The sequence below is a fragment of the Carettochelys insculpta genome, chromosome 33 (assembly GCF_033958435.1).
Source record: "Carettochelys insculpta isolate YL-2023 chromosome 33, ASM3395843v1, whole genome shotgun sequence".
In the NCBI taxonomy this organism is placed as follows: domain Eukaryota; kingdom Metazoa; phylum Chordata; order Testudines; family Carettochelyidae; genus Carettochelys; species Carettochelys insculpta.
The window spans coordinates 1,984,658-2,009,718 of NC_134169.1; the positions used below are offsets into that span (position 1 = coordinate 1,984,658).

At 56.5% G+C, this 25,061-nt stretch overlaps 1 protein-coding gene and 2 non-coding genes across 3 annotated transcripts; 2 read left to right on the forward strand and 1 right to left on the reverse strand.

Moving 5' to 3' along the window:
- Window positions 1–3,032: 3,032 nt before the first annotated feature.
- On the forward strand, window positions 3,033–3,104 carry TRNAP-AGG (transfer RNA proline (anticodon AGG)). Its single transcript has one exon. It is a non-coding gene; the product is annotated as a tRNA-Pro (tRNA).
- A 9,912-nt stretch (window positions 3,105–13,016) lies between these two features.
- On the reverse strand, window positions 13,017–13,089 carry TRNAA-AGC (transfer RNA alanine (anticodon AGC)). The gene has a single exon. It is a non-coding gene; the product is annotated as a tRNA-Ala (tRNA).
- Window positions 13,090–18,926: 5,837 nt separating this feature from the next.
- LOC142005131 (C-signal-like) lies at window positions 18,927–24,450 on the forward strand. Its single transcript, XM_074982820.1, has 6 exons — window positions 18,927–19,135; window positions 19,966–20,017; window positions 20,712–20,899; window positions 22,611–22,769; window positions 23,670–23,789; window positions 24,263–24,450. Exons 1-6 carry the CDS (start codon window positions 18,989–18,991, stop codon window positions 24,374–24,376), a joined length of 780 nt encoding a protein of 259 aa, XP_074838921.1. The 5' UTR covers window positions 18,927–18,988; the 3' UTR covers window positions 24,377–24,450.
- Window positions 24,451–25,061: the final 611 nt, after the last annotated feature.

Below are 25,061 nucleotides of genomic sequence, written 5' to 3' on the forward strand. Positions count from 1 at the left end.
GAGCTGCAGGTGGGCAGAATATGGACCCTGGCCCTGGGGCAGGATTGGCCACATCCCACATAGGCAGTCAAGGTGTAAGCCCCAGCCCTAGGTCAGGGCAGGGCCACAGTTCATTAGTCAGGCTCAGCCACTACGGCAGGGCAGGGCACACACAGTCTGTGTAGCAGCCCTGGCTCTGGGGCAGGGCTGGGCCGTCTTTAATCAGGCTCAGTACCTTGTTAGCAGCTTGTATGCAGCCACGGCGAAGCTGCCATTCCTTTGAAGTAGCCCAGGCACTTTGAAGTACCGGCAGGTTAGCCACTGCGAGAGACAAGCTGGCACTTCCAAGTTTGCAGCTTCAAAGTTGTCAGTGGGGCGGGGGGGGAGAGAATTAGCTTAATGAAGTGTTGCATATGCATCACAGCACTTCCTTAGTAATCTCACAACACCCTATTTCCCATGCTTCTTTCCAAGATGGGAGCCAGTGCAGACACAGCCTGAGACAGCTGGGCAGGTTACTGAACTAATTTAGAAATAGTGGATGGCTGTTTTCGAGGTCTTTAAACCTCATTCTACTAGGAATAGTGCCTATTCCAAAAGAGAGAATGGGGGCTGTATGGACATGTAAGTGGGGCTCTTTCAAAGAATAGTTTATTCCAAAATAATGCTGCTGTGTCGCCATAGCGCCCGTGTGCTTCAAGGGCTCTGATCTGAGCTAGGCTCTCTTGTGCGGGGACGTGCTGTTTTCCAATAGCTTTTGTTTATTCTGGGGCTTCCTTGGCGCTTGAAGGCATTATTATCAAATGGCTTATTTGGGAGAAATAATTCTGAAATAAGCTATTCTGAAATAACTCTGTAGTGCAGACAAACCTGGAAAACCTCTGCCCTGGGGAATAACAGTGGTGGTGAACTGGCAATGTGTAAAGCCAAATTCCTGATTACAACCAGTCACAGTGTGGGATTATTTTGGGGGTGTCTACACTACAGAGTTTATGTGTGTGTATATATATATATATATATATATATATATATATATATATATATATATATATGAGGATACACATGTCATAGAAGTGGAAGGGACCTCAGGAGGTCATTGAGTCCAGTCCTCTGCCCTCCTGGCAGGACCTAACACCTTCCCTGACAGGTTTTTTTTTTGTCTTAAACTCTATATAGGGCTTGTCTACACTACCTCTACTTCCCTACTTGGAAGGGAACATGGTACGTAGGGTGTAGGGAGATTGTTAATGAAGTGCTGTGCTGCACAGGCAGCGCTTCGTTAAGCTAATTCCCCCCCACCAGCAACTCTTTAGTGTCGGCTGGTGTGTAGCTGTGGCTCACCTGCCCGTACTTTGCACTGCCTGGGGAACTCCAAAGTCCTTTGAGTCCTCAAAGTTTGGAGGAGTTTCACACTTTGGAGTTGCCGGGGGCGGGGGAGAATTAGCTGAATGAGGTGCTGCGTATGCAGCACAGCACTTCATTGATGACGTCCTCACGCCCTGCTTACCAGCCTCCCTTTGAAGGAGGGCAGTGGTGTAGACAGACCCATTTGCCCCAGACTCCTAAATGGCTCCCCTCAAGGGCTGAGCTCACCCCCCTGGGTTGAACAGGCCAATGCTCAAAGCACTGAGCTCGCCGGCCTGCAGAGCAGGACCTTGGAAATGAGCAACAGGCAGCTGCAGGGCCCCTGGCCACTGAATGAGATTTCCTCCCCTCCCCCACCAGCCTGGCCTCCCCTTTCAGACTCTCTCACCCATCCCCCACTGCTCTGAGCCCAGCTGGGGGTTCCCGCAGCCCCGGCTGCCCCTTGCCAGCTGTCCTGGGCCCCAAAGTGGGTCCCCTCAGATCCTGACTCTCCCACCCCTCCCCAGTGCTCTGATCCCCTTGTCCCCTCAGACCCTGCCAACCCCCCCACTGCCCTTTTCCCCTCCTCCCTCAGCCACAAGCCCTGGCCGGGTTCCCCTTCACACCTGGCACCCGTCCCCCCCTGGCACCCGGCCTCCCCCTCCCTCTGCACTGTTTGTCACCCACTGAGGTCTTGGGCCCTGCCACAGGCTGTGTCAGAACAGAGACAGCCCGTGGGTGCAGCCCCTGCCTGGGGGGATCCTGTGGCTGTGTCTTCACGTGCCGCTGCTTCCAGAAGTGGCGTAATAATGAGCTGTCCAGGAGATGCGAATGGGGCATGAATGGAAATGTTCTGTACCTCATTAGCATATGGGCGCATGATTGGGAGCCCAGAAGAAGCTCTTCCAAACTCCAAAACACACGTTCAGACGCGCGTCCCACGGGGATCTTACAGAAGGAAACGCTCCCTCCAGAAGCCCCTGCTGTATTTGATCATCTCTCCCATGAGCTTATCATTTCCAGGGCTTTTGTTTTCTTTAGTCGTCTCTCTGCTCTTTCTGCTTCCTCCTTCTAAACACCAGATGAAGCTCTGCTATCTGCACACACCTGACCCCTGCCAGCCCCAACTCCTGGGCCTGCCCAGCTTTCATGGTGTTTGGATCTTGTAATGCATGGGAGCAAGCTGAGCTCGTTCTGGGTGGAGTCACATGGACCAGGCAGGTAAAGAGTGGTGAAGGACTGAGCACAGCCGCACCAGCCCCCTGAGCTTGTGAATCTCACTCTAACCAGGAGGCAGTGTGGGGACGACCTTGACAAGGTGAAGTCAGGTGCAGCTGGTGTGTGGGGCTGTTCGGTTTTTCTTTTGTCTAAAATTGTTAGAGATAAAGTTCGCTTTTTGTCAGAAGCCGGGTTTGTTTTGCAAGGCCAAGTGTTGCTCAGGGAGCAAGAAGTCTTGAGTTGAACTCGCTGATGCTCCCACCAAAGAGTGTGTTTGTTGCTCTCCCTGACCTTGCGTTGCCTACATTTTTCTCACACACAGTGTGGTTTCTGAACTGACCTGAGTGTGTAGTTGGTTTCTTGCTTCAAAGCTGTGAGGAGAGCTTGGAAATGACCTTGGAAAGGTGAAGTTAAGTGTAGGATTTATCAGAGCACTGGGGGTTTATTGAAACCTGATTCTGTGGAAAGCCCAGTTCTTAGTTTGCAAGAGGGGCTTGTTGGTCTAGGGGTATGATTCTCCCTTAGGGTGGGAGAGGTCCTGGGTTCAAGTCCCAGACAAGCCCTTGTTCTACCATTGTCTAATAGCTGATCCAGATGGTTTTGGGGCTCATGTCCTCTTACATGATTTTCCTCTCTTCATTTGCTCTGTTTAATTGAACAGCCACTTGCTACTGGATGGCTCAGCTCAAGCATCAGCTCTGTCAAGATATGGTCCTGCCAGTGACAACACCTCTCCTCTTCACTGTGGCAGCCCCTCTTGCTGGTAGAAGCTGCCACTGTCCAGCTTCTGGCTCCCACTTCTGTCTGGATGACTTGGCTGTTCTCCCTTCTGAGCTACAGTCCTTCATTTCTCTGGCACTCCCAGTCACCCAGACAATCCTCTCATTCCTTGCCACAAGCCTGATCTATACCCTCAGTGGAGTTGGTGGAACCCAGGTGCACCCCCGCTCTGGTTGCATCCCAGCAGGGACCCTACACTGAGCACTTCTGGGCTTTTACCTCCAACCTCTCCCTGCTCCTTCCCTGGACTGCTTCCGAGAACTCCCACTTCCCTTATCTGCACTGGCTATGAACCCTCAGCCATTCCAGTGTAAGCAACGTGCCAGCAGGAACTCAATGCTGCTGAAGGCTGGGAGGAATGTGTCTCCCAGAGATCATTTGCATGAGAGTGCAATGGGGTGCATATGTGGTACCTTGCAAACAAAGCCTGATGGGTAGCAAGGAAGCAATGAGCATTGTCTATTTTAAAGACATTGTTGTAAAATCATAATTTATGTTCACACTCAGCATAAGAATTGTGAAATCTCACCAATGCTCCAAGCTGTTGTGGGGGACAGGGCAGTCATCACAAGTGCACAAGACATGGATTGCACAGGGCTCCCCTGCTTTAAAACGTTGTAAAACAGAAGATAGAGAAGTACAGCTTGAGTTAGTTATCTGACTGTGGATAGCTTATTATTTTGGATCTGGTTTTACTACTTTTCTGCACCTGATGAAGATAATAGTGAAAACTAGTGTTTTAATAGTAATTAAGATCACTGAGGCTGTATCTACACTAGCCCCAAACTTTGAAATGGCCACACAATAGGCCATTTTGAAGTTTACTAATGAAGCGCTGAAATGCGTATTAAGCACTTCTGTAGCATGCGGGTGGCTGCGGCACTTTGAAATTGACACGCCTCGCCGCCGCGTGGCTCGTCCTGACAGGGCTCCTTTTAGAAAGGACCCTGCCTACTTCAAAGTCCCCTTCTTCCCATCAGCTGGGAAGTAGGCTTCGAAGTAGGCAGGGTCCTTCCAAAAAGTAGCCCCCTCGGGACGAGCTGCGCGGCGGCGAGGCGTGTCAATTCCGAAGTGCTGCGGCTGCCCGCATGCTAATGAAGCGCTGGATATGCATTTCAGCGCTTCATTAGTAAACTTCGAAATGGCCATTTGCGTGGCCGTTTCGAAGTTTGGGGCTACTGTCGACGTAGCCCAAGAGCTACAATCGTAGGACTTGGTTTCAGAGAAAATCTTCAGCAAATACAATGACTAGCAGTTGGTTATTAGCACCAGCAGTGGATGGGTGGGGCAGCTGAGAGGGAGCAAACTGAATGCTGTAACAGGGCAATGCTGGCATTGGCTCAGGTTCGGTGAGGGAATGCGTCAGTGTGAGGTGTGGAGTCTGCATAAAATACAGACTGGATGGGTCACTTTTCAACCTTTGTCCTCTGAATGTTAAAATCAAGATGCTTGAGAGGCTCATCCTTGAAGCCCTTTTTGCTGATGACTCTGCGCTGATGACACACAAGGAATCTGATCTCCAGCTCATTGTCAACAAGCTTGCTGATGCCCCTGGCTTCTTTGGTTTGTCCATCAGCCTGGGAGAGACTGAGGTCCTGTTTCAACCAGCTCCAGGATCTGTTGCTCTTCCCCACTTCAACCTTAACTAAAGGAACAAAGTTAAGAACAGGAGAAGAGTTTAAGTACCGTGGCAGCGTGAAAGCCAATGACAGCTCTCTTGACAAAGAAATCCACGCCAGAATCTGCCGGGCCAGCTGCACATTAGGATGTCTTTTAGGAGGCTTTTCTACAGAGCATCAGAAAGACTTGGCACCTGTAGTTTTACAGCCCCTTCTACTTGGGGTTTTGCTGAAACCTGGGTTTGAAGCAGGGGCCTTTAGATTTTTACTCTCCTACATGCCCTACTGAGCTACTTCAGCACCAGCTTCAACAATTCTGAGGCCATTCCTTATCAGTTGGAGATGATTTTGTCATGCGACTGCTGAGGGAACACACCAGCCAGGCTTTTGGCATCATCATCATCTTCATCACCACCATCATCATCATCAATCATGGGCTCAGTGACCATTGGTGTTCAATGACTCCATCACGATTTCCTTCCATCTTTCCCTGTCCAGTGCGGTGCGCCTTGGTTTCGGTAGATGAGCTCCACACCAATCTACTATATCATCTACCCATTTTCTCTGGGCTCCGCCTCTCCTATTTGAACTGACCATTATGCCGAATATCAGGGTCTTGATTTTCAATTCATTGTTCCTTTGGGAAATAAGCCCGAATAGCTTGTGGAACCTTCTGGAGCAGGTTCTCTGTGGCTGTATCTGCCAATGAAATACCTCATTGTTGACCTTCTCCATCCATCAAAGCTGCAGCCTGTGTTTGAGGAGGTGGAGAAGGGGAAGCCTGTGGAGGCTACAAAGACAGGGGAACTGTGTGAGCAGCAGGCCAGGAGAATGCTCATCACAGTCACCTCCTGGATGGGTGAGGGTTTGGGAGGTGGCACTTGGCTGGGCCAGAGAGAAGGCAGTGGACAGGAGCAAGAGGCTGGTGTGGGGGATTTACCCGGGGTGGGTCAGAGAAGAGGCAGTTCCCTTCATTCCGAGCCAGTGTTGGGTGAGATGTGGCACTCATGTCTCTCTGTTACAGGGTTGTGATCTAAGCAGAGGCAGGGGAAGAGGGAGCTTTGCTCCAGGCCTTACCACAGGGCCGTGTCTCAGGGTTTTCCTTTCGACTGTGCAGAGGCAAAGGGGGAAGGGGTTTCAAGTACAGGACTGTCCCTGTGTGCCCCACCCCTGGGAATGACTGGAACCGATCCCCCTCTCTGAACTCTCCAGCACAGCCCAGTGGTTCTGCAAAGCAGGTGAGAGGCTGCCAGAAATATTTGGCCAGGCACCACTGGCTGCTGCTTCCCTAACCTCCATTTCCCTGGCAGGCACAGGGCCAGGGGAGCCACAGTGCCCTGCTGGGACGTTTCTCCTAACTTATTTGGGTTTTGTCAATGACAAAGGGACATGAGGGGAGAGTATCTCTTCTTGTCCTGCCTTGCCCCACAGGCAGAGGTTGCCACGTTCCCAAGGCCGGTCACAGCTGCCTTTCTCCAAACTCCAGGTTGTGGTTGGATTCTTTCCAACACTCCTCTCCCATCATCCTTTTCCTTCCACATCAATGACTGACCTCACCAAGGAAGGTCCCCTCTGTTCCACAGACAGACACAGGAAAACTTTAAGAGAGATGTATGGCAAGGCACCCCTGGGAGTTGAACTCCAGAGCTGTGTCTACACGTGCACGCTACTTCGAAGTAGCGGCACTAACTTCGAAATAGCGCCCGTCGCGGCTACACGTGTCGGGCGCTATTTCGAAGTTAACTTCGACGTTAGCCGGCGAGACGTCGAAGTCGGTAACCCCATGAGGAAATAGGAATAGCGCCCTACTTCGACGTTCAACGTCGAAGTAGGGACAGTGTAGACGATCCGCGTCCCACAACGTCGAAATTGCCGGGTCCTCCATGGCGGCCATCAGCTGGGGGGTTGAGAGACGCTCTCTCCAGCCCCTCAGCTCACTGGTGGCCGCGTGGAGTGGCCCCTTAAAGGTCCCCTCCCCCGCCCTGACTCTGCAGGAAGCTGAGGCAACGTGCAGGCTCCTGACTGCACACGCGGCGGCGAGCCTGCACAGCCCTCAGCCACCCAGCCAGCGGTGATGCCAGGGGACCCCCCCAAGGAGAGCCAGGGCAGCCAGCCCAGCCAGAGGGCCACCCAGTCTGGGAAGCGGCAGCGGGGCCCCTCCTGGATGGAGGCCGAGCTGCGGGACCTGCTGGGGCTCTGGAGCGAGGAGGAGGTGCTCCAGGTAATGGGGAGCAAGAGGCGGATCACAGATGCGTTCGCTCGGCTGGCTGACGGCCTGGCTGCCCGGGGTCACCCTGCCCGCACTCCGGATCATGTGAGGAGTAAGGTGAAGGAGCTGCGGCAGGGTTATGCCCGGGCCCGGGATGCGGCCAGCCGATCTGGGGCCGCCCCCGTCACTTGCCCCTTTTACAGGGAGCTCAGGGACATCCTGGGCTCCCAGCACACCTCCTCCCCTCCGACCACCCTTGACACCTCGGCTGACGAGCCCCAGCAGGCCCTCCAGCCGGGCTCCGCCCCGGAGGCAAGCCCCGCACCCCGGGGCCCCCCCCCGGAGGCCATCCCCGGGACATCGCGGCAGGAGGAGGAGGAGGAGGGGGGCTCCTCCTCCACAGAATCCAGCCTGCAGATCCTCCTCCTGCCATCCCGGAGCAGCAACAGGGCCTCCGTCCCCCGGGGATCTCCGGACCGTGGGAGCGGACCCACAGGTAGGTACCCCTCTCTGGTGGACACCCCGGGACTGGAGGGGCGGGGGTAACAGAGATGTGTCCAGGGCCCCCCACACGCTCACATGGCCATGGCCCCAAGGACACCAGGGCCATGGCCCTCACAGCACTGCAGCCATCAGCCCCTGCCCACCCCCCCCTGCATGACAGTGCCATACCCCATCCCCGAGCCAGGGGGGAGCGGAACCTCGAGGGGCCCCCGGGCGGAGGGGGTGGGACACCCCGCAGCAGCAGCATGTGATGGAGTGGGGGGAGTGCCCAAGGGAGACTCAGGCTACATATGAGCCACAAGAGCCGAAGAGCTCCCAGGGCCAAAGGAGGATCCTGGCGCTACAGCTGGCAGGTGACACCTCTGCCCTGAACCAACAGGAGGGAGGAGCCGAGCTGGCTTGGAATTGGGGGGCGAGGGTGGGGGCCACAGGTGGAGGCTACGGGAAGGGAGAGCTGGAAGGCAGCCAGCCTGAGGAGGGGGAAAGCTGCATCCCAGAGGGGCCCCCCTTGGGGTCTTCTCCCCACGACGGGTTGGAAGGACTGTCTCTTCCGACAGCTGGTGCTGTCACTCCTGCCAGAAACTGGCCATCTGTAGCCTAAGAAACCTCTCCTGCTCTCAGACCCTGCGGGGTGAAGTGAGAGTTGCTCCCACCAGGGGACGGGGTGCAGGGCTGGGGGACCCCTGAACCCCATCCATCACAGCAGCATCTCCCGGGGACGGGGATGGGGAACCTGCAGCACAGGGCGGGGGGGACAGAGGCCACGGCTCGGGGCCCACACTAACGCCTGTCTCCATTCTTCTTTCCCCCCTCCTCTCCTGTGTCCTGCACCTGCACCTGCACCATCAGAAGGACCGGAAGAGAGCGCCGGCGAGGCCTCAGTTGTCCCGGAGAGCCCTCCGGGACCATCGCTCCAGGGCAGCCCCTCGGCCGAGGAACGACCAGCCCCGCGGAGGGCTAGAAGGCGGACCCTGCGCCTACTACCGGCGACGGCGACGGCGACGGACCCCCAGCTGCTGGCCATCCTCCGCCGGCAGCTGGAGGTATCGGAGCAGCACCTCCAGCTGCAGGAGTGGGCGCTGGCCTGGCGCCAGGAGGCATGGGGGGCCTATATGCAGACATTTAACCGGCTGGTGGAGTACCTGGCCCCCCATGCCGCGCCGGCCGAGCCATCGCCTGCCCTGCCCGCTCCTGCAGCCCCACCACCAGCTGCTCCGGCCGTCGCCGGCCCGTCCGCCGTCGCCCCACCACCCACCCGCGAGGGCCAGAGCGCCGAGGGACCCCTGGAGCCACCTGAGACTCGCTGGCACCGATACCTTCCGGTCCAGCCCGCTCCCACCCAGCCGTGGACCAGACTGCAGGCGCGGCGGGGCTCCCGGCCGGGCACGCCCAGTGCGGGGCTATAGGGGCGAGGGGCCCGGGACGTGGCCCCCGCCTTGTTGTATATAGTTGGACCCTCTTTTTTTGGTGCCCCCGTTTGCCCCGTCCCCCCCATGTAAATAATTCTCCCCTTTCTCCTCCCTGGTTTTCTTTTTATTATGTATGCCACACAGTTGTTTCTTTGGTTTGTTTTATTTGTGTACATATTTCTTTGGCTGAACGTTTGTACTTAGTTTTCTGTTTGTGCTTCACATATTTATTTACACCCCAAAAAAAAGGTTCGGCCAGAAAAAAAAACATTTATGTTCACCCACAAGTTCGTGCTGTCATTTGTCCAGGACAAGTGGGGCGGGGGTGCTCCATGGTGTGGGCGTTGGGGCAGGAGTGTGGGGGAGGAAGGGGCGGGCAGTAGGGGGCCTGGGCAGAGTTCACCCCGCGGCCTGGTCGTCGAAGTGGGCCCGCAGGGCGTCCCGGACCCGGGTCCCCTCGGGGTCCACCTGCCGACTGGGGGCAGCAGGTGGCTGCACATGTGCCCTGCCGGCCTCCGCGGCCCAGCCCTGCAGAAAGGTCTCCCCCTTGCTCTCCACGAGGTTGTGCATGGCGCAGCAGGCACCCACAATCTGGGGGATGTTGTTGGGGCCCGCATCCAGGCGGGTCAGGAGACATCGCCAGCGTCCCTTGAGGCGGCCAAATGAGCGCTCCACCACCTGTCGCGCACGGTTCAGGCGCTCGTTGAAGCGCTCCTGGCTAGAGGAGAGATGGCCCGTGTAGGGGTGCATGAGCCACGGCCGGAGGGGGTATGCCGCATCTGCGATGACGCAGAAGGGCATGGTGGTGTCCCCCAGAGGGATCTCCCGCTGGGGGATGTAGGTCCCTGCCTCCAGCTGGCGGCACAGGCCCGAGTTCCGAAAAACCCGGGCGTCGTGGGTGCTGCCAGGCCAGCCCACGTAAATGTCCTGGAAACGTCCCCGGCTGTCCACCAAGGCCTGCAGGACGACAGAATGGTAGCCCTTCCGACTGAGGTATCGTCCTCCACTGTGATGCGGGGCGCGGATGGGGATGTGAGTCCCATCCAGAGCCCCGAAGCAGTTGGGGAAGCCCAGGGTGGCAAAGGCGGCGACAGTGGCATGTGGGTCCCCCAGCCTCATGAGCCTGTGCAGGAGCATGGTGTTGATTGCACGCACGACCTGCAGAGAAAGCACATGGGACAGCCCCAGTGAGGGGTGAGAAGGGTGTGCGTGGCCCTGCCCCGCTCTGGCCCCCCTGCCCTGCCCTGCTCTGCCGTGCCCTGCCCTGGCCCCCCTGCCCTGCCCTGGCCTCCCCCTGTGGGTTCTCTTACCTCCATGAAGACAGCCCCGACGGTGGCCTTTCTGACACCAAACTGCTGCCCCATGGATCGGTAGCTGTCCGGAGTGGCCAGCTTCCAGACAGCGATGCCGACCCGTTTCTCCACAGGGAGGGCACGCCGCATGGCAGTGTCCCTGTGCCTGAGTGCGGGGGTGAGCCACTGGCACAGCTCCAGGAATGTCTGTCGGGTCATCCTGAAGTGGCGGACCCAGTGGTCGTCGTCCCACTCCCCAAGCACCAGCCGCTCCCACCAGTCGGTGCTGGTGGGGTAGCTCCACAGCCGCCGGCGTGTGAGGCGGGGGGTGGAGCGGGGTGCTGCAAGGGTAGAGGCTGAGCCCTGCTGCCCTGGGGGCATGTCCTCCCCTGGGGCAAGAAGGTGCTCAGCTGCCCCCAACATGACATGAGCCAGGGCAAGCCCTGCTCCTGCCGGGAGGGCTGGGTGGACCTCTAGCTGCTGCTGCTGCTGCTGCTGCTGGGGGTCCATGACTGCGGCGCTCAGGGTCTGTGTGCCTATATGGCTCCTCAGACCGCGTGCTCTGCAGGCTGAGTGTATGTGGGAGGGGCCCTTTAAGGGAGTGGCTAGCTGTTGCCCCGGAAGCGCTAGTCCGCCCTGTGACCCTGTGTGCAGCTGTGCCTGGCACCCCTATTTCGATGTGTGCTACTTTGGCGTGTAGACGTTCCCTCGCAGCGCCTATTTCGATGTTGGGCTGAGCAACGTCGAAGTTGAACATCGACGTTGCCGGCCCTGGAGGATGTGTAGACGTTATTCATCGAAATAGCCTATTTCGATGTCGGGTGCACGTGTAGACGTAGCCACTATGTGAGATTGCATGGAAGGAAGGAAAGTCCACTGAGGAATGGACAACAACCGTGCTAGCGACAATACACAAGAAAGGCAGTGCACAGAAGGTTTGCCCTAACAAGTCATCTAGGCAAGCTACTGCTGATGATACTGATGGAGAGATTGAGATCAAAAATAAAAGAACATCTAACAGGCAAGCAAGTGAGATTTGAGAAAGATAAAAGGACCATACAGCAAATACAGACACTAAGATTAATAGCAGAGAAAGGCGCTGAAAGAACAAGGGCATCTGCAACTGCGTCATTGATTGGGAAGGAGGCTCTTGAAGAGTTCCACCAGGATTTCAACAGTTTCCACCCCACCATCAACATTTGTCTGGACCAGTCCACAAAAGAGATCTACCTCCTGCACACTATTGTGCAGATAAGGGATGATCACATAAATACCACCCTATACTGAAAACCCACAGACCTCTTTGCTTATCTACACGCCTCCAGATTCCATCCAGAGGAGACTACACGATCCATTGTAGACAGCCAGGCACGAAGGTACAACCGTATTTGCGCTGCTCCATCAGAGACAAACATCTAAAAGACCTTTTCCAAACGTTCCTCAAACTGCAATACCCACCTAAGGAAGTGAGGAAACAGAGTGACAGAGCCAGATGGGTATCCAGAAGCCACCTCCTAAAAGACAGTTCTCGCAAGGAAAGCAAGAGAACACCACGGGCCGTCACACAGAGCCACAACCTAAGGCCTCTCCAACACATCTTCAGTGATCTGCAAACCATACTGGACAATGATTCTTCACTCTCACAGCCCTTGAGAGGCAGGCCTGTCCTCGCCGACAGACAGCCTGCCAACCTCAAACAAATCCTCACCACCAACTAAAGATCACAACACAGTAACTCTAAACCGGGAATCAAGCCCTGCAACAAACCTTGCTGCCAGTTCTCCTCACATATCTACACCACGAATATCCTCACAGGACCTAACAGCAACCATACCATCAGGGGCTCCTTTACCTGCACATCTACTAATATAATATATGCCATCGTGCACCAGCAATACCCCACTGCAATTTACTTTGGCCAAACAGGACAGTCTCTATGTAAAAAAGTAAATGGACATAAACCAGACATCAGAAAGGGTAATGGAAACAAATCTGTGGGAGAGCACTTCAATCTCCCTGGACACTCAGTAACAGATTTGAAAGTTGCAGTCCTACAACAAAGACATTTTAAAAATCAAATTGAGAGAGAAATCTCTGAGCTGCAGTTTATTTGCAAATTTAACTCCATCAACCAAGGATTAAACAGAGACTGGGAGTTGCTGGCTCCTAAAAAAAGCAGCTTCTCTGCCCTGGTGTGAACAGCTCCACATTAGACTCTGACAATGGGCCACATCCCCCTGTGTGATCTGACTTGGTTTTTCCTCTTTTGATACCAACTACTGATCATGGGCCATTTCCACCTGGACAGAATAGACCGTGTCAGCTCTGGCCCTCCCTTTTACTGGGACCCCACTCTTGGCGTTCGGAGAACCATGCTCAAACCAATCGAGCAAGCCAGCCTGCACAATGACAGCTCACAAGGGCCCTTTCAGAAAGGAGCAAGAGGCAGCTGCAGGGTCCCTGGGGCCTCTGGAATTGGCTTGTTACGCCTCCCCCACAGCAGGTGGGAGAGAAGATGGTCCAAGTGCTCTTTTGTGCCCTTGCACACAGCTGAGCACAGACACCTCCAAATGGCCCCTCTGCATGGAGAGCTTCCTGGGGAGCAGCCAAGAAGAAGGAAGTAGGGAGGGGTCTCCCATTGCCTTGGAAAAAAAGCCAGCAATGGAGAATGTGGGTATCGATCCCACTACCTCTTGCATGCTAAGCAAGCGCTCTACCATTTGAGCTAATTCCCCTCTGGGCAAGAAAATGTTCTGCCCCAACTACATCATTGTTGAGTCCATATGTCCCTGCAGCTCCCCTGACTCCTTTCCTAAGATGACACTTGTAAAACCAGTTCCAACCAGCTGGCTGAGCGGTTTCGACAGCGCTGCTGATAATGTCACAGTGACGGTTTCAAGATCCAGGTGAGACTTTGGGGCATCTTGACTAAGTGGCCTGGCTGCTGTGGATGGGGAGGTTCCATCACGCACAGGGAACTGTGCAGGTCCAGCCTTGTGGGAGGGCTCTATGGGAATCCCTGCCTGCATCACAATGCCACTGCCTGGGGGTGCTGGTGGTGCTTTCTAACAGCTCTGGCTAGTAAACACACCCAGATGGGGCACTCTGAAAACAGCTCTAGAAATAAATCACGCACGTGGCCAGTAATTAGAAGCATAAAAATATGCCCCAGAGCCCCAATTTGAACCCCTCCTCCCACAGACACTGACTGTCCATGATCTCCTCTGCAGCTGCTCTCAGAAATGAAGCATCTGCCAAAGCACCACATGCTACAGACCTCTGCAGTTCACAGAGCCACCCCTGTTGTGTGTATGTCACCTGCCCATGTAGACCAGTGAAACTCTGAGCCCAGGGAGGTGACATGGTTAGAGGCCACCAGGCACTGCAAAGCCAGGCTGCCAGGCACCAGCAGCCCCAGGCAGTGGCATTGTGATGCAGGCAGGGATTCCCATAGAGCCCTCCCACAAGGCTGGCACTGCACAGATCCGTGTGTGTGCTGGAACCTCCCCATCCACAGTAGCCAGGCCACTTCATCACAATGCCCCAAGGGCTCACATAGAGCTTGAAACCGTCACCATGGCATTATTTGCAGCTGTGTCTAAAGAGCTCAGCCAGCCAGCTGGTAGGAACTGGGCTAACAAGGGTCATCTTTAGACAGGAGCCAGGGGAGCTGCAGGGACGTATGGAGTCAGCAATGAGGTGACTGGGGCAGAACATCCCATTTTCTAGAGGGTGTTAGCTCAAATAGTAGAGCGCTTGCTCAGCCTGCACAAAGTAGTGGGATCAATACCCACATTCTCCCATAAAACTGCTCTCCTTGTAACTTCCTGCCCAAGGAATCAAGGGGAGCTGCTTTTGCGGCCCACCCGCCGGAAGCTCACAATGTACAGGGGGTTTGGGTCTGTCTGTGTTGAGTGATGTGCACTGGCACAAGAGAGCACTATCATCATCTTGTCTCCCACCTGGTGGGAAGAGGAAGTGCTCTCATGTGCAGGCTGGATTTGAAAGAGGAAGTCAGGGCCATGGGCTGCCTCAGGTGAGAGAAAGTGGTGATGCACAGGTGAGCCATGTCCTGAAAAGGGAGATACCCCTGGAGCAGGTAGGAACAAGTTGCAGGTAGGTCATTTTGGTGGGCAGGTTTCACACTGCGCATGCAGAAGGTTCTGGAGTTGGGGTGACAGCTGTGGGGTCTGCTCCTGTGGGCTCTGTGTCTGTGGGTAGGAGAGCAGCCAGGGCAGCTGCTGCTCCAAGGCCATGTGCTGTGGGTGAGCTGGGAGCAGCTGAGCTCAGGAGCAGGCAGCAGACTGGGGTCCCTCCAAAGGAAGCACATTGCAGCAGGTGGTGATGTTTTTACCCCTCTGCCAGGGAACATGGGCCATGTTAATGTCGTGCTCAGGGGAAGAGAGGGAGGGGATAGGCAGGGTCTGAGGGGAAACCTGGCAGGGGCCTAGGACAGCGGGTGAGGGGCGGCAGGGTCTGAGGGAATTCCGAGCCAGGCCTCAGGGCAGTGGGGAATGGGAGACAGAGTCTGAGGGGGAGATTCCAGGTTGGGGTTCAGGGTGGTGGGGGAGGGGCTGTGGGGATGCCTGGGTGGGATGCTGAGCAGTGGGGGAGGGACAACAATCTCACTCCAGGAACCACACTGCACCTACAGCTGCCTGTTGCTCCTTTCTGAAAGGGCCCTTGTGAGCTGTTGCTCTGTAGCTTGGATAGTTTAGGTGGGTAGCGCATGGTGCTCATAAAACCAAGGGGTCGAGCCCTTGCTAGCCAGTAGACAAGTGCAGGGTGTTCCTCTGTTACCCTTTGCTGGACTGCTATAGGCAGCAGTGTCCAAAGACATGAAGGAAGTTGAGTGGCTTCTGGAGACCTGACCAGAGTCTTGCTCAGGAGGCTTCACTCTGCTTTGCAGGGAGGAGCCCTGCCCTTTAATCCTTTCACTCCATTACCCTTCCTAATGCCTCTTCACTGGGGTGCTGATGAGTGACAACCTGACCTGCAGGGCTTGTTATCTTCTGAGCAGCTGCTGCTGTGCCTGTGACAGACCTGGATTTATAAGGGGGTTCTACACAACAAAGTTATTTCAAAAAAACTATCCCAGCCTCTGCACAAGCCAACCGCTGCTTTGAAATAATTCAGAAATAAATAGGGGACGGCTTATTTTGAAATGGGTAAACCTCCTTGTACAAGTACAAGTACAAGTACAAGTACAAGTAATAGCAGCTATGTGGAAACAGGGGCTGCGAAGACAGGGGTAAAACCAAGTTTGAGATAAGCCATAGTGTGTCCATTGGCTGCATCTGAAATTAGCTTCCTGTGTGTAGATGCAGTATTAGGAAATCTTGGTCTTGCCACTCACTGATGCTGCAGTTCTCCCAAACACTTCATGCACCCAGAGTAACATTACCTAGAGTAAACCTCCTTTAACCGATCGTCTGGATCGGACTCTGACTCACCTCACACAGACGCTGCCGTCCAGCGCAGTTAGTCGTGGGAAAGAAGAATGGGCCAAAAAGGATCCTCCTTGTGCTCATGTTCCTCACCATGAATTCTCTCCCCAGCCTCCGGGGCAGAGCTCTCAAGAAGGAGACTCCCTGAGGCAAAGCCCTGGGGGGTCTCTGAGATGGCCCCGGCCCTGCAGCCTGTCCCACCTGGCCATTGTGTGGGACTGTCTATGAGGTCACCACCTCCCCACCTCCTTTAGCCAATCACCTGCCTGCCCTGCTCCTCTTCCTGCATGAGTTCTCCTTCTTCACTCAGGTCCCCCAGCTGCTGCTCCGGTGGGCAGAGGGCTGGGGAAGGCAGAGGAAGGGCCCTTGGGGGTGAGGTGCAGAAGCACAAGGAGCAGGCCCTGGAGGAAGTCCATGATGAGCAGCTTTGGCCATGGGAGCTCAGGAGAGGGGCAGAGAGGTACAGGTGACAGGGTGGGTCTCTGCAGAGGTGGGGTTGGCTGGCAGTCCTGGGGGAACGCACCCCCCCGGATGCTGTTTCCCTGCTGCCTCCCTGTCTGGGCAGCCCCTGATGCTGTCCCATCTATGTGGTGGTGAGTGCCACTCATCATCCCCCTGAGAGCCCGGGGAACATCGCTGTCCAGGGTCCACATGCACCTGGACTGGTGGCCCTGTGGGATGCCTGTGGCCACCCCGGGTGGGACCTGAGACTCCCTCCATGAGCACTAGGGAGGCTGGTTTTCATGGCACCTACCTAGTGGTCCCTCCAGGAAGGCAAGCGAGGCACAGTCGGACAGGACCCAGCTGGATGGCCCGGATGGGAGATCAATGACGAGAGCCCCTTCACTTGAGACCTTGTCATCGCTGGTGGGGTCAAGTGGCTGTGCTGTCCGTGGTCGCCTGGTGCTGGTGAACGACCCCGGATGCTCCTCGCCCTCGGTCGCTGTCTCTGGCTCAGTGTCCCTGACAGATATGTTGAGGAAGATGGTGGGAGGTCCGGCCTACTTCAGCCCCAGGAGGCAGTGGAGCTCTTTGTAGTATGGGCAGCTTGTGGGGGCTGCCCCCGACCGCCTGGCTGCGTCCCAGGCCCTGCAATACCCATGCCACGGTTCTTTTACCTTTGACCGGACCTGGTCCAGTGTGCAGGTGGGGTGTCCATGGCCCAGCGGCCCCTTTGCCAGCAGCTGGAAGGCGACTGCATTGCGGCAAAGGACCCCCCTTTGTTAGAGGACCTCCTCATCCTCCCAGAGGGAGAGGAGGTCCTGGATCTCGGCTTCTGTCCAGGAGGCGGCTAAATGATTCAGGGCCTGGCCCACCTCCTGGGACAGCTCCCCGCTGTGTTTGGAGGGCCCCTGGGGTGGGTGGGAGTCTGTGTGGCTGGTCATAAGTCTGGGTGGTGTGGGGGACTGGCTGTCACTCGTGGTGGCTGGTGAGCTGGAGAGCAGTGTGGCCTCACTGCTGGCTCTACGCTCTCAGCTTCCTGCCTGAGGGTTTCTGGGAGCCTGCGTCCTCTCAAGCGTGGTCGGACACTAGAACCATAGAGCTCCGTCTGTGTTGTGAGCGTCACCGCCGCCTGCCAGCTGATCGCCGCCATGGAGGACTCTCCCTTTCGAATGAGCGGGCCACAGAGTGTCTCCACTTGCTCTCTTTCGAAATTCTCTTTCGAAGGAGGCCGCTCTTCCCATCCCAGGGATGGAGGACCGACTTCGAAACAACGCGGGAGTTCTTTCCCAGTTACTTTTGAAAGGGCGCAGGGTGCGTGTGGACGCTCCGCAGGTTCTTTTCAAAGAGCTCGGTCTTCCAATTCTAATTTCGAATGTACTTGCTAATGTAGACGTGACCTTAGGGGGCAGCATGGAGCTAGAGCAGGCAGGGAACCTGTTTTATGCCCATTGTGCTGCTGAGTGGGAACTGTCTGAGATATTCACCTCCAGGCTGTTTGCACCACAAAGATGTAGGATTCACAGCAACCCCCGGACAAGAGATTAAGACCTTCTGCACACACTCCCAAGCCCCTCTCCAACACCTGTCCCAATGTGCAAGGAGCTGCTGTATGGATTGTGTGCTAAGACCCCTCTCTGGCTGAGTCATCTGAACCGCACCCACTCAGGCCCTCTGGGCCGTGGTGCACACTGCAGCCTTAGGTTTCAGTCCCTGCCTGCCCACACTGTGTCTGGGGACAGGAGGTGGCTGGCTAATGTTGGTGGCCAGCAACAGCCTGCAGCTGTTAACTGTCTTTTATTCTGGGCAGGCAACAAAAAACGACTTATTTCCAGCTGCAGAGGAGGGTGAGGAGAAAGGAAAAGCTCTGCAAAGACACGGGCCAAGTCATCCCTCCAACTCACCCCATATGCTGTGGCCTGAAGCAGCTCCCGTCCCTTTCCTCCCACACAGATTACAAAAATTGCTGCTGCGCACATTCTGATGGGAACCCTGACAGAAATCTGGGGCGGGCGTGTGACCCTGCAGCCTGCGGTCTGCTGGATTGCTCATGAGCCTGCTCAAACCTGAGTAATGTTACCATGTGTCCCGCATGCAGCAAATGGAAATAAGGTCATGCAAGGGAAAGTGCTGCCTTGCATTGTGTAAGAGACCCCTTGTGGAGAACTCGACCTTGCGTCTTCTAACAGTGTAGGAACCTCCCCAGCTCTAGCAGGGCTGGGTACAGGCACCTGACTGATTCTCACTACCTCGACAATCGCACATCTACATCCTTAGCTGTGCAGAGTTTTGCCCTCCGCTTTGGTGCCAAAATTAACAAGCTATAAAACTCTGCAGGAAAATCCTGACCTCCAAGCACACGCTCTTCCAGCCTTTCATGCACTTTCTCCATCCTGTACACACAGCACTACTGACAGCTGTGGAAAGCGGATTATGATTGCAGTGGCTCCTGGCTCAGGGCTCAGTCAGGACAGGGGTGTTGCCCTTCTGCACAGTAAGGCAGCCAGCACTTGATTGGCCCTGAACCAAAACGTCAGTAAGTAGTAACCAAACCAACCGACCCCCTGACCCAGGGAGGAGGGGGAACAAATAGACGAAAACCATTCCAGCTCTTCCTGTCTCGTCACATGATAGCAGCAGAGTTATTTCCCTGGAGGTATCGTTCGACAACCCCAGCTGTGGGTGCGCAGGGAAGTCAGGGCTCTAACTAGTGCAGCTCTCACCCAGCACAGGCAGGCGAGGGACCATGGCTGGCTTGAATCTCCGCAGTGTTCTGGTGACCGGGGCCAATCGAGGAATCGGCCTGGAACTCGTCAAGCAGCTTCTGGGGAACTCCAGCCCACCGGAGTGGGTCTTTGCCACCTGCCGGGACCCGATGGGAGAGCGAATGCAGGTGAGAATGGGGTGAGGGGCATGGCTGGAGGGGGAAGGAGAAACTACTCAAAGGACTTCCAGTCTCTGAGCACTCGGTGCAGAGACCCACACAGCAGAGCAGGCAGTGACTGCAGACGCTGCTCCGGCTGGAAGGTGCAGAGCTGCCCAAATAGTTAGTCCAACCCCTCCCTTGTCTGCCACTGCCTCAGGCCCTCTCTCTTCTCACCTCTGCTCCCACACCCGGCCTGGGAAACTTCAGGCTCAGAGGAACTTCTAGGTCAGGGCACCAGCTCCTTCTGCAGCTGACAAAATCCCCACTCACAGCCAGCTGATGAGAGCTTGTGACACTGCCAGCCTTCATCTGCTGGGAGGGGACTCCCCTTACCACCCGTGGGGGAACTGCCCTCCACCACCTTCCTCCCACTCTCCATTGGTCTCCCTCCTGTCCAACTCCTAGACACGCCTGCTGCTCCCCCATGCCCTGCTCCTCCCCAGCATCCCCATTCCCAAAGGCTCAGCCGCTTCGCACAGTCACTGTGTCTGGCCTCGCTGTGGGACACACATTTGCAGAGGGCACCGAGGGAACACAGCTGGGCTACTGATGGGGAAGTGATTTGGGTCCATGACTCCATCGCACTGAGTTAGATGATGGCATTGGAAATGCTCAGGGGAAATTAGGAGCCTCCTGCAGCCTCAGAACCCCAGGGCAGGACACTATGAGGAGGCTTTGCAGAGGAAAGCAGTAAGGCATGAACTTGGTGCCAAGGGGCAGTGGGGATCTGGACTCTGCCCAGCCTGGCCCTGGGCTTGGGCCCAATGTCCATAACCATTAGCTTTATTCTTTCTCAGGAGCTGCAGAACCTGGAGGCCAAACATCCAAACCTGGTGACAGTTGCACTCGGTGGGTGTCCAGCCCTTGGCCCAGAGCTCCGCTCCCCTCTCCCTGCTACACTTTCTCCCTCTTTCATTACACATCCCCCTTCCCAAGCCCTCCTGATCCCCGTGGGGAGAACAGGACCAGAGACAATAATCGCTGAGAGCCCACTGACACCTGACCGAGCTCCAAAGGAGGAATGTACGAATGGATAGTCTGGAGCATGGGTTGGAGCTCCAGAGGCTGGAAAGCCCCAGAGCCACCACGTGGCAGGACTCTCCTGTGAGAATCACACATGGGCAGCTCTGTCCGGCATTGCCACCTCTGGGATGGATCCCCACCTGTCCAGCTGGGGAATTCTCTCACCTCCAATGCATCACAAGCAATTCTAAATCATCCACTTCCTTTGTCTATGTAAGAGCAACGCCACACGTACGAGCTAATCACCGACTCCAGCACATTCACATTTTCTAGGCTACTCAGATTGTCCAAGGAACTGATCATAATTGTCTCTCTGAACTGGCCTTTCCTCTTGTTGCTCCAGCACAGCTCCCCATGCCTGGACCCAGCAGCAGTCCCCAACCCCCACCTCCCTTCCCCAACCCCTCTCCCACCTCTGAGCCCAATGGAAGAAGCCCTCTGGCCCAGGGGGCCGTGCTCTGGTGGGGGTGACGTCGGAGAGGAGGAATCATGCTCTTGACCCCCTGCTCTGTCGCTGTAGATGTCACAGACCCAGCCAGCATCAAGGCGGTGGCAGCCAGAGTTGAGACACACCTGAAAGGCTCGGGGCTCAATCTGCTGATAAACAACGCTGGGATAGTGAAGTTGAACACGCTGGAGTCAGAGACACCAGAGGACATGGCCCTGGTGTACGCGACCAACGTGACGGGGCCCTTGCTGGTGAGCCAGGTAAGGGCCCTGACAGAGAGCACGTGGACAAATGCACCAGGGTTTGACAGTGCTTGGGCCAGGAGTCCTCCCTTCCCTTGCTTTGGGTCACTGGATCAATGTGGGGCCTTGGCTGGTAGTACCACAGGCTTCAAGTGGATTATAGGACTTGAACCTCTCAGAAATGAAGACTCACCCCCAGATCCCTGCATGGCCCTGGCTCTGCAGCACACAGAGCTTCAATCCCTCACTTTTCACACCCAGAGCGTCAGTGCAAGGACAGTGCAATGCATGAGGCCCCAGTTACCTTTCATGAGAAACCTCTGTCTCCCCAACCCTGCCATTGTGTGTAGTGTTAAGTGGCCTCTCTCCACGCCCCCCAGCTGGGGCCCTGCCAGCAGAGGGGCGTCTGTCTCCTCTGGGTCTGAGTGTGACTGCAGAGTGCATCTGTGAGATGGTCTGTGGCTGCCCGGGCTGAGTCTCATGGACACAGGGCCACAGCCAGGAACTGGGGGGCCTGGGAACCGTGAGGACAGAAACGTGTCCTTTCTCCTTGACAAATAGTCCCCGGTGGGATGAGCAGCAGGAAGGGGCTACCAGGGCTGTTTCCCTCCTTGAACAAAGGCATCGAGTGCTGGCGAGCATCTGCCTAAAGCCCCTGAACCCCCTGGGCAGCTTGTGATACCCACGAGCGGAGGGCTGGGTCCGAACACCGGCAGCTGCCTGGGTGCGCGAGAGGCCGCTGGTGCCTGCTCGACCCACGCCCTGCCCCCGCTCAGCCTCTTCCCCTGATGCCTGACCCACACTGCACCCCCACTCCCGCTGCATCCCCACCCTGAGGGAATTTGTGAGTCACTTGCACGAGGAGCTGGCGCTAAATCGACAGCCTGAAGAATGAGCTTTCCCCTGGGTTCACTCCAAACCCTCCTCAGCGCCGGGTGCTCAGCAGAGTGATGCCCCCCAAGTAGGCTCACTGTGGCTGCCGAGCCCTGGTGAACCTGAGAATGGTGGTGCACAAGGGGCTGGGGGGCAGGACAGGCTCGGAGGGCTCCAGGCTGGGTAGGTCCGTCACTGGCCTGCGTGCAGAGAGCAAGGCTGGCGTAGGCCGGGGAGACAGGGCTTGTGTGGCCAGGGGCCGGGGGGCTCAGGCATCTGCTCTGCAGCTGGCACAGGTAAGTCAGCTTCACGCCAAGGGCAGGTGGTGGGGAGGTGCCTCAGAACAGGGGCAAGAGATGTGGGGAGGTTCTGTGCCTCTCCCCCCACACCCCGGCTCCTGGCTAAGCCAGATGCTGGAGCTGGATGGGCAACTCAGACCCTTTGCCCTGCCCAGGGGAGGCAGGTGTGGGAGCAGCACACAGCCTGAGTCCCTGAGCCTCGGGGCTCCTGGCCAGGACACGGGGTGGTCCCCACAGGTATCCACATGACTCTTACCCTGCCCTTTCTCTGGCTTTCAGCCTGGCCTGGGTAAAGCCTCATAGCTGAAGAGCTGCAGCTGAGCCATGTGGGCAGGCGTGGGGAACCGTAGGGACATGAAGGCAGGGACATGAGCTAGGGATCATTGTTGGCTCCTGCATGGGCATGAGGAGGGTCTGCAGCTCCACACACCTGCCTGCCTGGGGCTCCTGCTTCTGGTCTGCCTAGGGGCTGGGTGTCGGGGGAAGAGCGGAGACGCACCCCATTCTGGTGACCTGCCTCATGACTGCATTGCTACTCTGCTGTCCCCACTGCCCAGGCCTTCCTGCCCTTGCTGAAGCAGGCTGCCCAGGGAAGCCCCCAGACAGGGCTGAGCTGCAGCAAGGCGGCCATCGTCAACATCTCCAGCGAGGCTGGCTCCATCCAGAATGTCTGCGACTGGCATATGGTCCAAATCATCTCCTATCGCTGCAGCAAGGTACAGGGCACACCCAGCAAGGCCTGACTGCTGCTTGGGTTTGCTCCTTCCAGAAATTCATGTCAGTCGGTGCATTCCACATGTTCCCCATTGTACTCCCACCACTCCAGCCTCCAGCACTGTGTTTGCTGGGTCCAGCTCTTCTTCAGCTGCCTGCAATTCCAGTCAGCTTCCCATCAGAGTTCCCGTCTGGTGAGAAAGTTTCTGTTGTGCCTGTATCCTGGCAGAGAACTCCCCATGCAGAGATGGGCCAGGGATGGCTCAGCCCCGGTGAAGCCAGTCTTGGCACAGGGAAGGGCCACTGCAGAGCTGTTAATTCTACCCCTCCCAGGGTTGGACTTACCCCACTTTGAGACCATCCCCAGTTCAACTCAAGGGGGCCTGGTAAAATGGAATCCAAAGGAGAATCGCTGTCACATTTCCACTTTCCCCTACCACCCAGATCCTGCATAACCAAGAATTGCCTCAGCACGGCTCTCAGGTGTGTTCACCTGTCACAGCCCACTGGAAGCCTCTCAGCATCAGTGGCTCGACAAAGTGCAGCTCCCTCTGCATCTCTGTGTTTTGCTGCCCTTCTTGAGAGATTGCAGCTCACACTATTGTTTTCTTTTCACAAGTGTTTTCTAGAAGCTGAGTGCTTGCGGGGCCATCCAGGAGAAATTCAAATGCAGCCTAGCTGATTAGCAGCGCACCCGCAGCTGGCAGGGTGTGTTTTTACTGGTGGTGCCCACACGCACATGCCCTGGTGTACATGCAATTTATTCTGCACGTGGAAAGATGAAATTAAAAGGAACGCTGCTCTCAGACCCTTGTACACCTGTGGGAGGGTGGGTCATTTCTTAGAGGGCTCACTTCCTCCCCCACATTCTGCTCTCTCTGCTCATGGCTTCTCACCTGCAGGCTGCTCTCAACATGCTCACCAAGTGCCAGGCCTTAGGGCATGGTGGAGATGGGATCCTGAGTGTCGCTGTCCATCCTGGCTGGGTGCAGACAGACATGGGGAGTTCCGGCTCCATCCAGGTAGGTGCCTCGCTGGGAGAGGCCAGTGGTAGGCAAGTGTTATGGGCAGATGTTCATTGTAGGGGTAATGGCTGTGCTGGAACCCGTCCTACCCTCCACCTCCGCCCTGCACGGAGGGATCGTGTCCCACTCAGATGCCCTCAGGGTTACCATGCTGTGCTCTGGGCTTCCAACTTCCTGCTGCCGCTTGCTTGGTTCCTCAAGCTGCTGGCATCCCAGAGTGAAGGTGAGCAGAGCTGCTGCTGCTGCTGTTGCTGCTGCTGCTGTGGGGTTTTTATGGGCAGCAGCTCACAGGTACTTGCATGCCTCTGCCTTTGGACACACAAGAAAATTCATGCCACTCAGGGGAGGGTCAGTTCAAGGGAACTCCAGCTGCACCAAGGGCTCAGCTTGGTCCTGTCTCTGGGCTCCTGGGGTCCTGGGATGCTCCCAAAGTCAGCTCCCCCACCTCACTCTGTATCCCCCACCCACAGGCCCCAGTGACGGTGGAGGCGAGTGTCAGAGGGATGCTGCACGTGCTCTCCACGCTCTGCGAGAAGGACAATGGAGGCTTTGTGAACTGGGAAGGGAAAGTTCTTCCCTGGTGAGATGTTCCCAGCCCTGCGCCAAGAGCCCAGGGCCAGGCTTTTCCAGTGACCGTGCTGTCAGCTGTGCCTCTGGCCTCAATAAACCCACTGAGCTAACGCAGGGGCCCTGACTGAGCCTGGCCTGGTCTGTCCTGTCCTGGAAGTGACCGGCTGCACCTGGGTGGATCTGCCATGTGATGACTGGTTCCTCCCTCCACAGCCAAAGCGCAGAGCTGGCCTTGAGGCAGGAGCTTTGGGTGTCCAGCTGGGAGAGGGTGGCTGAGGGTGAGGAAAACACCCAGGCCCTCACTGCTGCAGGAAAGAGGTTCCAGGGAAAGCTCAAGGGCAATGACACCCCTTCTCCCGCTCTCATGAAGTGTATTGAATCAGCCACCCCGAGCTATCCCAGCCAATGCAACCTCACCTGGGCTGAGAATCCCCTGCCCCCAAGGCAGCCCACAGGGCACGAGGATGGTGAGGCCAGGAGCCTCTGGGTACACTGGGGCTCTCTCTTCATCAGTCTGTCATACAGGAGGATTCTCTGGGCACAGCTGAGAGAGCCAAAGCAGGGCAAATTGCTTAAAACTGATTGTAGAGGTGTGGGCCAGGGGTGTGCCCCATCTGGGGTGGAGCAGGCCTGCCTGGTTCTGGGCAGGCAGCTGTCTCCAAAGGGCCCAGTCCTCCTTAACAGGGCTGCAGATGGGCA